Below are 17795 nucleotides of genomic sequence, written 5' to 3' on the forward strand. Positions count from 1 at the left end.
CCATGACAGACTGACCAGGTGAATCCAGGTGAACGCTATGATCCCTTATTGATTTCACTTTTTAAATCCACTTCAAATCAGTGTAAATGGAGGGGAGACAGGTTAAAGAAGGATTTTTACACCTTGAGACAATTGAGACATGGATTGTGTATGTGTGCCATTCAGAGAGTGAATGGACAAGACAAAAAATGTAAGTGCCTTTGAACAGGGTACGGTAGTAGGTGCCAGGCGCACCAGTTTGTGTCAAGAACTGCAACGCTGCTGGGTTTTTCATGCTCAACAGTTTCCCGTGTGTATCAAGGATGGTCCACCACCCAAAGGACATCCAGCCATCTTGACAACTGTGGGGAGCATTGGAGTCAACATGGGCCAGCATCCCTGTGAAACGCTTTCAACACCTTGTAGAGTCCATGCCCCGACAAATTGAGGCTGTTCTGAGTAAAAGGAAGGGGGGGGGGGGTCCCACTCAATATTAGGAAGGTGTTCCTAATGTTTGGTATACTCAATGTATACAGGTGTACATGCATTGTAATACTTACAAAATTACAGAACATAAACATAGATGGCTGTTGAACAGGGAGATGTTATATTTAATCCTGGCATTTCCTTCGCATTTTCTTTCAGGTGAACGCTGTGCTGCCTACTGTATGTAAACCATGTATGTGTCTATGAGGTGGACTCAGAGTTTTGTTGGGCTGTAGTGTTTATGAGGTCTCGGGGAAGACTCTCTCTGGCCTCATGCATCCGTCTCCTGGCCCTCTGGAATGCCTCTGCCAATTAGAGCACAAATCCACTGTTTAACAGGCTACTGTAATATTTTTTTCGCTCAGCATCTTGACATTTTGTAATTCTTTGTCAATTATTTGTATTTGGACATGACATTCCTTACCCAGGACATTATAGACAGCCCCTTGCTGACTGAAGCCTCCCAGCTGGTCCAGAACACTCTGCATCCTCTTCTTCAGGGTGCTGGCATCAACAAACGCCCTGAACACAAGACAAGCATATATGTCAAACAAACAACAGAGAAAATATGGCCCAAATGGAAAGTCGGAACCTTTTTCATTCTGTTGCTTCACCCCATACTAAAATAAAATAATACTGTGGACCCCTCATAAATAATCTGTAAATATTCACAGTGGTATTTTCATCTGTGCAACCAACAGAAAGTCTTGACTTGAACCAGACTCACCTGGCGTGCTGGATACAATGGAGGTTGAAGGTGACGCTGCCTGTGGTCTGTGTGCGGAAGCCAAAGCGACTCAGCCTCTCTCCCTACACAGACAGGGTTAGCTAGACTTGTATGTAAATACTTATCAGTCAGTGTTTTCAGGACTTTATTCAGAGAATTGCAGTATTTTCTTTGTACCTTGAAGGTCCCTGGGACTCTGACATAACTGTAGTCCTCCAGCTCAGGGGATCCACCAATGAAGAAGCGTCTCAGTTCTGACACTGTTCCCGTCTGCAGCGGTCTCCACGTATGACACGTTACTGTATGCTTCCCTATGGGATACACACACACACACCTGTTTGAGCCAGAGTAGATCATTTACGCTACTTTCAGAAAACAATTCTGACTGTCATTATACACATATACACATCTTACCAGGGGTGGAAGGAATGACCAGGTAGCCATAGCCTTCATTTCTGTAGCGCTGCCAGAAGTCCAGGGAGAGGACTTTGAAGTACAGAACTGGCCATTGGGGAAGGGATTCTATGATAAAATAATTAGCAGGAAAAATTAAGAAATGCCATATGAAGTTACGCTATGATGAAATGCATGTTACAAATACCATTTTATGATAATTATTGTCAGGAATACAATCTAAACTAAATATTTATATTAATATTCGGAAAGTATTCAGACCCCTTCACTTTTTACACATTTTGTTACGTTACAGCCTTATTCTAAAATGGATTAAATAGTTTTTTTCCCTCATCAATCTACACACAATACCCCATAATGACAAAGCAAAAACAGGGTTTTAGAAATGTTTGTAAAAAAACAAACAAACAAACCCTGAAATATCACATTTACATAAGTATTCAGACCCTTTAATCAGTACTTTCTTGAAGCACCTTTGGCAGCGATTACAGTCTTGAGTCTTCTTGGGTATGACGCTACAAGCTTGGCACACCTGTATTTGGGGAGTTTCTCCTGTTCTTCTCTGCAGATCCTCTCAAGCTCTGTCAGGTTGGATGGGGAGCGTCATTGCACAGCTATTTTCAGGTCTCTCCAGAGATGTTAGATCGGGTTCAAGTCTGGGCTTTGGCTGGGACACTCAAGGACATTCAGAGACTTGTCCCGAAGCCACTCCTGCATTGTCTTGGCTGTGTGCTTAGGGTCATTGTTCTGTTGGAAGGTGAACCTTCGCCCCAGTCTGAGGTCCTGAGCACTCTGGAGCAGGTTTTCATCAAGGATCTCTTTGTACTTTGCTCCGTTCATCTTTCCCTCTATCCTGATTAGTCTCCCAGTCCCTTCCGCTGAAAAACATCCCCACAGCATGATGCTGCCACCACCATGTTTCACCGTAAGGATGGTATTTGCCAGGTGATGAACGGTGCCTGGTTTCCTCTAGACGTGGTGCTTGACATTCAGGTCAAAGAGTTTAATATTGGTTTCATTAGACCAGAGAATCTTGTTTCTCATGGTCTGAGAGTCCTTTAGGTGCCTTTTGGCAATCTGCAAGCGGGAAGTCATGTGTCTTTTACTTAGGAGTGGCTTCCGTCTGGCCACTCTACCATAAAGGCCTGATTGGTGTGGTTCTCTGTAGCTCAATTGGTAGAGCATGGCGCTTGTAACGCCAGGGTAGTGGGTTCGATCCCCGGGACCACCCATATGTAAAAATGTATGCACACGTAACTGTAAGTCGCTTTGGATAAAAGCGTCTGCTAAATGGCATATTATATTATTATTATATTATTGATGGAGTGCTGCAGAGATGGTTGTCCTTCTGGAAGGTTCTCCCATCTCCACAGAGGAACTCTGGAGCTCTGTCAGAGTGACCATAGGGTTCTTGGTCACCTCCCTGAGCAAGGCCCTTCTCCCCCGATTGCTCAGTTTGGCCGGGCCACCAGCTCTAGGAAGAGTCTTGGTGGTGCCATACTTCTTCCATTTAAGAATGATGGAGGCCACTGTGTTCTTTGGGACCTTCAATGCTGCAGACATTTTTTGGTACCCTTCCCCAGATCTATGCCTCGACTCAATCCTGTCTCGGAGCTCTACGGACAATTTCTTCGACCTCATGGCTTGGTTTTTGCTCTGACATGCACTGTCAACTGTGGGACCTTATATAGACAGGTGTGTGCCTTTCCAAATCATGTCCAATCAATTGAATTTACCACAGGTGGACTCCAATCAAGTTGTAGAAACATCTCAAGGATGATCAATGGAAACAGGATGCACCTGAGCTCAATTTCGAGTCTTATAGCAAAGGATCTGAATACTTATGTAAATAAGGTATCTGTTTTTTTAAATTTAAATACATTTGCTAAAATGTAAAAAAAACTGTTTTTACTTTGTCATTATGGGGTATTGTGTGTAGATCGATGAAGAAAAACGTTTTAAAATCCATTTTAGAATAAGGCTGTAACGTAACAAAATGTGGAAAGAGTGAAAGGGTCTGAATACTTTCCAAATGCACTGTAAACTCACCCTCTGTCTCATCCTTTCTCCTGAAGAATGCCTCAAAGCTGAAAGGGTAACTGAAGAAAGCCACGTCGTCCTACAGGCATAAGAAAAGCATGTTCAGATGTTTACCTATGTCTCTAATAAGAACAGCGGTTAATGTGAAGACCTGAATTATAGACCCGCCTTTCCTATGGTCTTTGTGCGACAAGTCTGAGTCACTCCAGAGAGAGACTGGAATGGCAGAGTGGACCAATCTAGGAAGAACAGGCAGGGAAGGTAGGGTTAGCTGAAAACAACTTGTTCAAAACGACCAGCTATATTATCTAAAGAAACAGGAATCTAGTTGTAAATGGAGCTTACAAAGTGAACGATGTAAAAGACATACAGTATATTGACAATATGTGTAAGAAGTGGGATATCTTTCTCTATAAAAGGTGACGGTTTATTTTGACTCACTGTTGGGCAGCTCCATGAAAAAGTGGATGTATAAGTTGTCATATTCAAAGCCTTTGGCTGAGTCTGGAGAGAGAGCAGAGAAATGGTCACTACAGGAGACCTAATGAAATGACTACTTTAAAATACAGTATATTGAAAAGTCATATTATAACTGTCTCTACCATTACTTACCTATTTCTCCATTAACCAACAGACGCAGAATTCCAGGGGGTGGCTGAAGGACACGAACATATACAGAATTAATTCATCCCATAATTTCATACATCAGCTTGGCGTGTCACCAAAACTCTGAAATGTATGGGTTTCTGATCATCATTGCTTAATTGAATTACCAAATACTGAGCTAACACCGCGGATGACCTTTGCTGATTAAAATACTTGTGTTAAGGATCTGTCACTGACTAGATATATACCATTTCAAAGTCCTGGCCAACCAAGCTGTTGAGGTAGTCTTTATGACGTACATAAAGCTGAAAGGAGAAAAAGAGAGGAGAGGTCATCATCATAAAGACTCTAACCTGACTGAAAGGCTAAAATAATATTTCATCAGTGTATGAACATGCATAAGGACAAATCTGACATTAGGCCACTTTGGGGTACAAAAACATCTGCCTAGTGTTGATTTGGGGGTGAACTATAATACAAGTATTATTACAGTGCACGAACAGTGAATAACACTACACACTCAGTCACTAACGTCTTTATACATGCGCTGTTCCCGTTCCTTCTCCTCTGGTCTGATGCCTTCTGACACGTTCTCCAGGGTTAGACGCCACACCTCCCTCTTCTCCCCCTCCGTCTCAACCCTGGGCGCAAACACACAGCATCATGACACAGTCAATGGCCTGTAGTGTATTTTTATTTTTATTTCACCTTTATTTAACCAGGTAAGCCAGTTGAGAACAAGTTCTCATTTACAACTGCGACCTGGCCAAGATAAAGCAAAGCAGTGCGATAAAAACAACAACACAGAGTTACATATGGGGTAAAACAAAACATAAAGTCAAAAATACAACAGAAAATATATATACAGTGTGTGAAAATGTAGCAAGTTATGGAGGTAAGGCAATTAATAGGCCATAGTGCAAAATAATTACAATTAGTATTAACACTGGAATGATAGATGTGCAAGAGATGATGTGCAAATAGAGATACTGGGGTGCAAATGATTATGTATTCTGCTCCCAAGTAACCCTTATTTGAGCTAGGGGTAAAACATTTTGACTTCAGCGGGTGCGGGCCACTTGCCTGTAGGGCTCTTTGCCTTTGTTGAAGTCTGGTTTGATGGTGACCACTCCATTTCCATCTGCTCTTATCGTGCACAACAAGCATTCCTTCTCCTTTTGGCCAAGTCTGAGAGATACAAGAATACAATGCCACTTTTAATTTCCTGAATTGGAATGTACTTAAATGTTATTACATACAAAGCAGTGTAATAAGTGCAAAGGCTACATAGTGTTTTTTCCCCTTGTGCTACTCACTTGCCCGGTGGTCCCAGGTCCCCCATGATGTGCATGGTCTGTACAGGTGTGTTGACCACGTGGCTGGTCTTCACAAAGTCCTCTGAGGGCTCCCAGGTAATCAGCCTGGACTTAGGGATGGTGCTGTCACTGCAGACCAACAGAATACCACAAACACATTTTGCATATAAGGGTATGGTGTAATTTTAACATACCGGTACACTGTCTTCAAAGCAGCACATCACGCTTCAATGTTGCCTCAATTACATTCACTTTAATAAAAATTCACTTTGGTGAGTAACAGGGACCTACACTGGGCGTCTGTCCTGTCGTCTGTGTCTGACATTGGCCATCCTTTCTGCCAGGAAGGTAGGGTTGGACTTGACCTGCGTCACCATACTCTGGGAATGCTGTAGTGAGTATTTCAAAAACAGCTTTAAAACACTAATGTGTCTTTGAGACAGAAATTAGGTAAATGCTACTACAATACTGGACACTCCTCGAGGAATTACATATGTCCAGGATGGATTGATTTGAATAACATTAATGAAATGGAGATTCAGTATAAACCCACCCCTTCCCAATTGGTGTAGCGGTCAAAATCGGAGTAGGTAAAAATCCTGCGGTTCCGTCTGCCCCTGGTCCGCCCCAGAGCAATGATCTCTGTGTGGTATTGCCTCTCCAGTGGAGTCTGGCATACTGACTCACTCTGGAACAAATCCACTTCATACTGCACACACACACACATGACTTACTATTCAACATCAAACTATCCTAAACAGTAAAGTCTTATTCGTTATATGGACGCTGGTAGAGGACCTACCTGACTGAACAGCTTCTCCTGCCAGCCTACCACCAACTCCTCCTCATCGTCTCCGGCTGAAAACAAAACCAAGATGTTCTGGTCCATATCTAGCCACTACGAAAATAACATCTACTCAACTAAGAAGCATCATCTTGCTGTTTCAAAACATCTAACATCATCTTGCTGTTTCAAAACAGTGTTAATACCTGATTGAGCCGGTGAGTTGAGGGTGTCCAGCTCAATGCCTTCCCTCTCCGGTTGAGCCAAAACCTGCTGCTGAAGGTGTTGGGAGAGGGCTGCTGTGGAGGTGACTCTCTGAATACGGATCCTGTAAACACCATTTTAAATATAAACAAAGTAAACAAGATTCTAGCTAACTATTCTCAGGGATCAGGTTAAGCAATATACTGTGTGTTCATCATCATCTGCTTTGAGAGCTAACGTTAGCTAACGATAGTGTCTTGCTTGTATGTCAATGCAAGGAATAAAAGCCACACAAAGGCTAACTACAATTTACTTAATTTGAAGGTTTTTGACAGCATCCCGGGAACGATAGACAGCCTCTCCCGTGTCGGTGCTCCAGCCGTCTGCCATGTTGTAACGTTAGGAACTTTTTTGATGGCTGGCTAGCTAGCTAGGTTAGCTAGCAAGCTATGCTGCAGTTGTTTTCTTGATAAATATTATTATTAGCTTGCAAGCTAACGTTAGCTTAACTAGCAACATACACTCGCGCGCTATGTATCTAGCACCAAGATGGTTAGCAGCAGGCAATTTAGTCAATTTGCTAGCAACCCAATTTTGTAGATAACGTTAGTACTTTTCACAAGCGTCTGCTCGTTGCATGGTAACAACAGTCTCTACCTGCCTGCTTGGGTTTCTGGTGAGCAATCTAACTATTTATTGGTGCACTACCGCCACCCACCGTGGGATCCAGTCAGGACAGCAGAATAAAAAACACCCACTGATATCATGTAATGTAATGTCAGAACAATAATTGTTCCCTTGCTGTAAAAAGTTTAAGAACCCTTGTTGCAATTAATTAAGAAAAAAATCTGTCTGACACAAATAATTGCAATTTCAAAAGCTTTATTGGAAATACATGTTTCAAACAGCACAAGTCAAGTACAGATGGGTGCAGCTACATCAGATAATTGCTCATTTAGTTTAAATGTGATGCAGTCCTCCAGTCACAGTTCATATGCACACTTTTGACATGCTTCAGACCAGATGCATAATCCACTTCTGTGCACAATTTTCATGAACTTGCATACATCACAGTGTTTCAAGCTTTTGTATTCTGCATCTCTCAGCTGTCTTTCATCTGAAGCCATATCCTCCAGGGTCTAAACAGGTGTAGGTTTCCGTCTCTGTGTGGGAGACCAGATATTGCAAGGAGGCCAGTAAGGGGCCCTCTTCTCTTCCCTTTGGCCAAAGGAGACCTAAGACCCCAATACCAGTGACACTGCCCTGCGGCCGGTGCTGTCCTTTGGATGAGACCGTGTAGACAGAGGTCTTATCTCTCTGTGGTTACTAAACATCTCATGGCACTTATGGCATGAGTAGGGGTGTTGACCCTGCTTCTCCTGGCTATATTTCCAAGCCTAAGCATGGGAAAGCGCTTCTACACACTATGTAAATCCAACTCATTATCATACGCCACCTGGGTAGGATGTATGTGGACCAATATCGTATTTGTTTTGTAAGAATGGTGCATGTCGCAAAATATAAGAATGAGACCAATATATGTATTTTGCTTGATTTTTTATTACTTTTTTATTTAACCAGGTAAGCCAGTTGAGAACAAGTACTCATTTACAACTGAGACCTGGCCAAGATAAAGCAAAGCAGTGCAATAAAAACAACAACACAGAGTTACATATGGGGTAAACAAAACATAAAGTCAAAAATACAACAGAAAATATATATATACAGTGTGTGCGAATGTAGTCAAATATGGAGATAAGGCAATAAATATGCCATAGTGCAAAATAGTTACAATTTCGTATTAACACTGGAATGATAGATGTGCAAAAGATGATGTGCAAATAGAGATACTGGGGTGCAAATTAGCAAAATAAATAACAATATGGGGATGAGGTAGTTGGGTGGGCTAATTTCAGAATGGCTGTGTGCAGGTGCAGTGATCGGTAAACTGCTCTGACAACTGACGCTTAAAGTTAGTGAGGGAGATAAGAGTCTCCAGCTTCAGAGATTTTTGCAGTTCGTTCCAGTCATTGGCAGCAGAGAATTGGAAGGAATGGTGGCCAAAGGAGGTGTTGGCTTTGGGGATGACCAGTGAGATATACCTACTGGAGCGCAGACTACGCGTGGGTGTTGCTATGGTGACCAATGAGCTAAGATAAGACGGGGATTTGCCTAGCAGTGATTTATAGATGACCTGGAGCCAGTGGGTTTGGCGACGAATATGTAGTGAGGGCCAGCCAACAAGAGCGTACAGGTCACAATGGTGGGTAGTATATGGGCTTTGGTGACAAAACGGATGGCATGTATATATAATAAGGCACCCTGTATATATTATACAGGTTGGGAAGGCTGTGCATCAAAAGGCCAAAGGTTACCTGCAGCAACCTGAGTGAAGAAAGCGATTGTACAGATGAAATCACATCTGAACACAGTTTATGTAGTGAATTAATGCTTGGCACGTCATAAAATGTAACCAAGCATAAACGTCACAAGCAAAAGGCTTGTTTGGATACGGTCTGTTTGTATCGTCTTCCCACTGGTTGTAGCTAACTGAATAACGAAAGTGATGTGCATATATCCTACTGACTGAGAAATGGTTGTGTGGATGGTTGGTTCGACGTTTTACATAGGCCAACAGGAAATCATTAGGAATTAACCATTCCTTGCCAATATATATATATATATATATTTTTTTTGCACTTGGAGAAACAATCATTAAGGGACCACAATGGAAGTATTTGGTTTTATTGTGTTGTCCCTGACACGTTTTATTTTATTAAACGGTTTTAATTATTTTATTTAAGTGTCAAATCAAATATATCTATCTGGCTTTCTATCTAACTCAAATGGGCTGCTGAGGACATTTTGATCATCACATTTCAGGCACAAGTCAGCAGGTGGCAGTGTCTTTAAATGCAGCACTGCCTTAGTGCACTTCATGATCTGCAGATCAGTAATTTTGTGGTTGTGAATGTGATTTATCCAAATGCGGTAGTCCAGTACATTTGTTTTGGCTTAGCAAGCTAGCTACCCCCAGTTTTAGCTAAAATGTCCCCTGTAGCTCAGTTGGTAGAGCATGGCGCTTCCAACGCCAGGGTTGAGGGTTCGTTTCCCACGGGGGGCCAGTATGAAAATGTATGTACTAACTGTAAGTCGCTCTGGATAAGAGCGTCTGCTAAATGACTAAATTGTAAGAAGTGTTGTGCAATATTGGAGGACAGGTGTCGTAACTGACATTTTTGTATTGTGCTTGATTATCCACTAGTAGTTTGACAAATATGCACTGAGCATCAAAATTATCTCCCGAATAGTTTTGAAAGATGTGTTGGCAGAATTTAGGGTGAGCTGTTGTAACTTCTCAAGGGATATGTTCTGTGTTTGATTGTGATGTTATGCCTTTCATTGACACCTGGTATGTCTGCACCCTAACACAAGGCAATGGTGTTCCGGAACTGTTAATGTATTGAAAGTACTGTTGTGTAAACAAATTTGTTGTATTATCACCTTCCACAATATAAGGGACATGTAAGCATTTCTTCCTTGAGTTCTTCCCTATGAAATCAGAGGTGGATCTCCCCTGCAGCTGCTCGTATTAAATATGTTTCTATTATATCGTCAAATAGCCTCTGCCTTAATCTTGGATCGAATTTTCCACAACAATGTGGTTCAGAGGTTCAAGAGTTCACGAGTGGCATTGTTGCTGTCATTATAGTATCCTTTGTTTTGTTTACTGTAACTACATATTTCGGTTTATCAGAGGATGCCTTCAGTCTTGGAACTACAGTTTTTGGCAATGGCCATGGTAAATTAGCAAGGAGGGGCTGAGTGAATCAAGAGTCATATGCTCGGTAGCTAGCTACTTTGAATGGGAGTGTTGTAACGTTATCTAGCTTGCTACAATTTGTAGCTAACGTTAATGACGTAAAAGATAGTGCCAGTAGGCTACAGCGGCAAGCAAGAGCACAACACATCAATGCCACTGATGTCTGTCAACCCTATAATTTCCGTTTTAATCCTGTCCTATTCCAGTACACAAACTCATCACATATTCCTTCCACTACAAGACAGTGACCCAGCTACTCCTCAGCATTGGGGTTCTGGTGCCCCTCTGTGGTGGTATTGAGAAGAGTGTGGGCACTGTTCGGGGTCCTCATGTTTCAGCTGCTCTCTATCAGCACAGGGGTGTTGTACACCATCCTGGGGCTGGTACTGTTTGGTGCATCTTCCCAGAATCAAGTGGAGGGGTTAGTTCCTGTATCCCTCTCCCTTATGGGTATGGCCACAGTGCACTCCCGTATGGTTAAGGGCTTTCTTTTTGGAGTCAGTGTACCCATGTTAGCCCTGCCCTGGCTGTTTCTGCTCATCGTAACCCTTTTGGTCCCACAAACTGTCTTCCTCTGCAACGTCATCATTGCAGGGCAGGATCTGTATCCTTACTCCAACCTCATTGTGGTTGAAAATAACTGTGATACACTCTGCAGTGTGTCACAGCTTTAAGTGTGCGTAGTAGTGTAGTTAAGTTGTAATATTTGTGTGTGTTGTATATGCTTGAAATGTTTGTTGAGTCCTCATGCTGAACATTATGGGATGTTTGGTTAGGAAAATCTTGCATCACTGCGTCACACATTCTCTTTATCTTGCTCTGGTGAAACAGACGGAAAGGGCTGGCTCTCACTTCTAGACATGTCTGATGCTAGGGCATCAGTGCTGGACAAGAAGATGCCTTTCAGGCTGCTGAGGACCATTGGTGTCCTGTATGTCCCTGCATCAACAGAGGAGAGAAGGAAGACGGTCCACCCACCGTGAGTAATGAGAAAGCACTAAACGCATTATTTATCCTACAAGACAAGAGGTCATTAAATTAACATGATTTCTGGGTGCAAGCCAGAGAACATGATGTTCTACAGTATAATGAGGTGCAGTTTTAATAGAGGATCCTCAGCTGTAATTGAATACTGTACAATAGGCACCTAGTGGTCCCCCATGATTCAATAGAGAATCACTGTTTAGTTAGATAAGCGCCCCTTAATCTCTCCACATTCTCATTGGTTGCAGAATCATCCCATCCCCAGGCTCCTACCCAGTCCACGCCCACGCTCCAGTTTCCTCCAATCTACAGGCTACCGAGACCACACCAAAGACATTTGAAGGCTGGGCCAACTCATACTATACACAGGGGAGCCCTGTTCAGCTCTCAGGTTATTATGGTCACAACCATGGATATGTCCTCAAGCATAGCTTTGGGCCAAGTCATGGACATAGTCACTAACACAGCTCCGGCCATGGACACAGTCATGGGCACACATATGCCTCTCAAACCACTAGTCACTGGGATCCAGTGGCTCAACATCTACATTCTCAACATTCCCACCTCAGTCCACTGTCTGTGTCTGTCAGTGCCCCCCAGAGTTTCACAGCAAACATGCCAGAGTCACTGCCAGGATCTGTGATGGTTCACCCAGGGGCACCTGTGTCTTCACTGACAGATTGTTGACATAGAAAACACATTGAATGACAGAGCTATCTCATATGTTATACGTTGAGATATAATATGCTTGGACATGGGGTTTGAGGCAGTACTTAAAGGTACATGGTTTCTTCACTGATGATTTTGGTTTCAAGAAACAAGCAGGCTCTGAATGTTCAAGGTCAAATCAATACAAGAAGGTTTTGATTGTCAGTTGATTGTAAGACCACTCCTTTTGGCTTGTACTTTGCGTTTTTCTACACATACTGTAGACAAATCTCTTGGCACTCTTGATATATCAGGCATTTTATATTACACTTTCACTGATTTATTCAGTTTTCCTTTACTTAACTACTTACAGCAATTAAATAGCACCCCCTCACCAGTAAATTTGATCCATTACATGCAGTTTGTTTGGCAATCAACATTGTTGTAAATTGAGGAGCAGGGAGCAGTGGGTGAGGTTATCAAGAGTGTGGGCTATAAGGGCAGATTATGATGTAATCTTTAGAAAATGAGGCAGTTGTGCACAGTAAAGAGAAGCCATAAATGACAACCAAGACTAAATATAGCAAATCAATGATTATTATTTCTTTACAAATGCATGCTTTCAAGTTATACTGTTTATATACAAATAGCTATTTTGCATATACAACTGGATTAAGTGGTAAGAGTCATGTAACAGGTCATGATGGAACACGTTATTCGATATCAGTAATGCAAGAGAAAAAGTTAAAAGGCACACAATTCTTCAATGAAAACATGAACCCTGCCATATCACTACAATAGTTTAGGTGTTTCTCTATTAAAAGAAACACCAAAAGGACAGCTGAACATCACCCTTATATCATCCACTTCATTTCATACAGTTAATGTTCAACAGAACCTCAGAAAATTGAAGTAAATATTCTGTATTAGACCTTCAACCATCAGCATAGAAAGATAAATCCTACATAAAATGCTTACTGGGTGTACAAAACATTAGGAACGCCTGCTCTTTCCATGACATAGCTTTCACCTGGATTTACCTGGTCTGTCTATGATCCCTTGTTGATGTCACTTGTTAAATCCACTTCAATTAGTGTAGATGAAGGGCAGAAGACACATTAAAGGAGGATTTTTAAGTCTTGCTACAATTGAGACATGGATTGTGTGTGTGTGCCATTCAGAAGGTAAATGGGGAAGACAAAAGATTGAAGTGCCTTTAAACGGGGTATGGTAGTAGGTTCCAGGTGCACCGGGTTGAGTGTGTCAAGAACTGCAACGCTGCTGGGTTTTTCACGCTCAACAGTTTCCCGTGTATCAAGAATGGTCCACCACCCAAAGGACATCCAGACAACTTGACAACTGTGGGAAGCATTGGAGTCAACATGGGCCAGCATCCCTGTGGAATGCTTTCGACACCTTGTAGAGTCCATGCCCCGACGAATTGAGGCTGCTCTGAAGGCAAAAGGGGGCGGGTGGAACTCAATATTAGGAGGGTGTTCCTAATGTTTTGTACACTCAGTGTATACTGTACACATCCCAGAATTAGTGATTATCAGAACACACATAAATGACAGTTAATAGACGTATTCATGTTGTACTGCAAGTGCACATACAACCAACACATTGCATTGCCTAAATGCCGTGGTAGTGTCCATCTAAATGTGACTAGTTGGCACTAAGCCTTACAGTCAGAGAGCATGAGAAAAAAACACCTGGACATTTTTACAGTTTACCACCATTGAATCTAAGACCTATTCTTTAATGAACCGATGAAGAACAAGGCTCAATGACTAAATAGTTACTGCAATTTAAATGTACAAATTTAACAGTACATGGTACAATATGAATGTGCTATAAGTATGCATACAGTGGAAGTCGGAAGTTTACATACACCTTAGCCAAATACATTTAAACTCAGTTTTTCACAATTCCTGACATTTAGTCCTAGTAAAAATTCCCTTTCTTAGGTCAGTTAGGATCACCACTTTATTTTAAGAATGTGAAATGTCAGAATAATAGTAGAAATAATGATTTATTTCAGCTTTTATTTCTTTCATCACATTCCCAGTGGTTCAGAAGTTTACATACAGTGGGGAGAACAAGTATTTGATACACTGCCGATTTTGCAGGTTTTCCTACTTACAAAACATGTAGAGGTCTGTAATTTTTATATCATAGGTACACTTCAACTGTGAGAGACGGAATCTAAAACAAAAATCCAGAAAATCACATTGTATGATTTTTAAGTAATTCATTTGCATTTTATTGCATGACATAAGTATGTGATACATCAGAAAAGCATAACTTAATATTTGGTGCAGAAACCTTTGTTTGCAATTACAGAGATCATACGTTTCCTGTAGGTCTTGACCAGGTTTGCACACACTGCAGCAGGGATTTTGGCCCACTCCTCCATACAGACCTTCTCCAGATCCTTCAGGTTTCGGGGCTGTCGCTGGGCAATACGGACTTTCAGCTCCCTCCAAAGATTTTTTATTGGGTTCAGGTCTGGAGACTGGCTAGGCCACTCCAGGACCTTGATGGTTCTTACGGAGCCACTCCTTAGTTGCCCTGGCTGTGTGTTTCGGGTCGTTGTCATGCTGGAAGACCCAGCCACGACCCATCTTCAATGCCCTTACTGAGGGAAGGAGGTTGTTGGCCAAGATCTCGCGATACATGGCCCCATCCATCCTCCCCTCAATACGGTGCAGTCGTCCTGTCCCCTTTGCAGAAAAGCATCCCCAAAGAATGATGTTTCCACCTCCATGCTTCACGGTTGGGATGGTGTTCTTGGGGTTGTACTCATCCTTCTTCTTCCTCCAAACACGGTGAGTGGAGTTTAGACCAAAAAGCTATATTTTTGTCTCATCAGACCACATGACCTTCTCCCATTCCTCCTCTGGATCATCCAGATGGTCATTGGCAAACTTCAGACGGGCCTGGACATGCGCTGGCTTGAGCAGGGGGACCTTGCGTGCGCTGCAGGATTTTAATCCATGATGGCGTAGTGTGTTACTAATGGTTTTCTTTGAGACTGTCCTGCCGTGTAGTTCTGGGCTGATCCCTCACCTTCCTCATGATCATTGACGCCCCACGAGGTGAGATCTTGCATGGAGCCCCAGACCGAGGGTGATTGACCATCATCTTGAACTTCTTCCATTTTCTAATAATTGTGCCAACAGTTGTTGCCTTCTCACCAAGCTGCTTGCCTATTGTCCTGTAGCCCATCCCAGCCTTGTGCAGGTCTACAATTTTATCCCTGATGTCCTTACACAGCTCTCTGGTCTTGGCCATTGTGTAGAGGTTGGAGTCTGTTTGATTGAGTGTGTGGACAGGTGTCTTTTATACAGGTAATTTGTTCAAACAGGTGCAGTTAATACAGGTAATGAGTGGAGAACAGGAGGGCTTCTTAAAGAAAAACTAACAGGTCTGTGAGAGCCGGAATTATTACTGGTTGGTAGGTGATCAAATACTTATGTCATGCAATAAAATGCAAATTAATTACTTAAAAATCATACAATGTGATTTTCTGGATTTTTGTTTTAGATTCCGTCTCTCACAGTTGAAGTGTACATATGATAAAAATTACAGACCTCTACATGCTTTGTAAGTAGGAAAACCTGCAAAATCGGCAGTGTATCAAATACTTGTTCTCCCCAATTAGTATTTGGTAGCATTGACTTAAATTGCTTAACTTGGGTCAAACGTTTTGGGTAGCCTTCCACAAGCTTCCCACAATAAGTTGGGTGAATTTTGGCCCATTCCCCCTGACAGAGCTGGTGTAACTGAGTCAGGTTTGTAGGCCTCCTTGCTCGCACATGCTTTTTCAGTTCTGCCCACACATTTTCTATAGGATTGAGGTCAGGGCTTTGTGATGGCCACTCCAATACCTTGACTTTGTTGTCCTTAAGCCATTTTGCCACAACTTTGGAAGTATGCTTGGGGTCATTGTCCATTTGGAAGACCCATTTGCGACCAAGCTTTAACTTCCTGACTGATGTCTTGAGATGTTGCTTCAATATATACACATCATTTTCCTTCCTCATGATGCCATCTATTTTGTGAAGTGCACCAGTCCCTCCTGCAGCAAAGCACCCAAACAGCATGATGCTGCCACCCCCGTGCTTCACGGTTGGGATGGTGTTCTTCGGCTTGCAAGCTTTCCCCTTTGTACTCCAAACATAACGATGGTCATAATGGCCAAACAGTTCCATTTTTGTTTAATCAGACCAGAGGACATTTCTCCAAAAAGTATGATCTTTGTCCCCATGTGCAGTTGCAAACCGTAGTCTGGCTTTTTTATGGTGGTTTTGGAGCAGTGGCTTCTTCCTTGCTGAGCGACCTTTCAGGTTATGTCAATATAGGACTAGTTTTACTGTGTATATAGATACTTTTGTACCCGTTTCCTCCAGCATCTTCACAGGGTCCTTTGCTGTTGTTCTGGGATTGATTTGCACTTTTCACACCAAAGTACGTTCATATCTAGGAGACAGAATGCGTCTCCTTCCTGGGCGGTATGATGGCTGCGTGGTCCCATGGTGTTTATATTTGCGTACTATTGTTTGTCCAGATGAACGTGGTACCTTCAGGCGTTTGGAAACTGCTCCCTAGGATGAACCAGACTTGTGGAGGTCTACAGTTTTTTTTCCTGAGGTCTTGGCAGATTTCTTTTGATTTTCACATGATGTCAAGCAAAGAGGCACTGAGTTTGAAGGTAGGCCTTGAAATACATCCACAGGTACACCTCCAGTTGACTCAAATGATGTCAATTAGCCTATCAGAAGCTTCTAAAGCCATGACATCATTTTCTGGAATTTTCCAAGCTGTTTAAAGGCACAGTCAACTTAGTGTATGTAAACTTCTGACCCACTGGAATTGTGATACAGTGAATTATAAGTGAAATAATCTGTCTATAAACAATTGTTGGAAAAATTACTTGTGTCATGCACAAAGTAGATGTCCTAACCGACTTGCCAAAACTATAGTTTGTTAACAAGAAATGTGTGGAGTAGTTGAAAAACGACTTTTAATGACTCCAATCTAAGTGTATGTAAACTTCTGACTTCAACTGTATTTTACTCTAATCTTGCTCTGCTCTCTGTATTTACACAACCTTCCTAGGGCATCTGAATAGGCGGCCATGTTGAATTTGTAAATACATTCACAGATGGCAAATATAGAATGCTTTTAATGCCTTAGACGTCAAATTAGTTAATATACAAGAAAAAACGCCTTGTGGGGATCTTCACAGCATGATAAAACGTCCTGACGCAATATTTCATATCATAATCACCTCTGTTTTCGCCTACATGGGACCAACACTTTACAAAATCTATCCAGCCACCAGAGGTTACACCACCTCAGGCTAGGGAATGAATAAAGCGAACAATAATAAATAAATAAACATTTCGAAACCCCTTATTACAGTGAGAGGCACATCTAATCTATTAACAATAATACAACTATACACATAAAAAAAGAAAACCGAAATAGATTTCACTCTGACTTGACCTTACGCTCAGTGACATGCGTTGAGGTCGGTGGCTATTATCAAAGACAGATTTACTCACAAATAAACCTTGATGAAGCCCAAGTTCACCGTAGAATAGGTTACAGTAGCTCCAACAACCAGAGTGACATAGGCTATTAACTGAAATTGACAAACAATTTTAACCAAATGTAAATAATAATGTAGCCAAGCTACACAAGCGATAGCCTCTGATGGCGGCATATTTCATATCATCCGACAAAATGACACACTGTTAAGCTCAGCCATAAATCGAT

At 42.1% G+C, this 17795-nt stretch overlaps 1 protein-coding gene and 1 long non-coding RNA gene across 2 annotated transcripts; one reads left to right on the forward strand and one right to left on the reverse strand.

Annotated features, from left to right (window-relative positions):
- Positions 1-434: 434 nt before the first annotated feature.
- Positions 435-7215, reverse strand: mks1 (MKS transition zone complex subunit 1). Its single transcript, XM_041887036.2, has 18 exons — positions 6870-7215; positions 6559-6680; positions 6371-6426; positions 6122-6277; positions 5860-5957; positions 5569-5697; positions 5336-5440; positions 4785-4893; positions 4501-4557; positions 4259-4301; positions 4088-4150; positions 3815-3885; positions 3656-3725; positions 1607-1714; positions 1370-1503; positions 1193-1275; positions 890-987; positions 435-770 (listed from the first exon to the last, which is right to left on the reverse strand). The coding sequence occupies exons 1-18, from the start codon at positions 6944-6946 to the stop codon at positions 667-669; spliced, it is 1683 nt and encodes a 560-aa protein (XP_041742970.1). The 5' UTR covers positions 6947-7215; the 3' UTR covers positions 435-666.
- Positions 7216-9646: 2431 nt separating this feature from the next.
- On the forward strand, positions 9647-12236 carry LOC121574410. The gene is made up of 3 exons (XR_006002187.1): positions 9647-9691; positions 11211-11358; positions 11612-12236. It is a non-coding gene; the product is annotated as an uncharacterized LOC121574410 (long non-coding RNA).
- Positions 12237-17795: the final 5559 nt, after the last annotated feature.

Source organism: Coregonus clupeaformis, chromosome 9 (genome assembly GCF_020615455.1).
Source record: "Coregonus clupeaformis isolate EN_2021a chromosome 9, ASM2061545v1, whole genome shotgun sequence".
In the NCBI taxonomy this organism is placed as follows: Eukaryota; Metazoa; Chordata; class Actinopteri; order Salmoniformes; family Salmonidae; genus Coregonus; species Coregonus clupeaformis.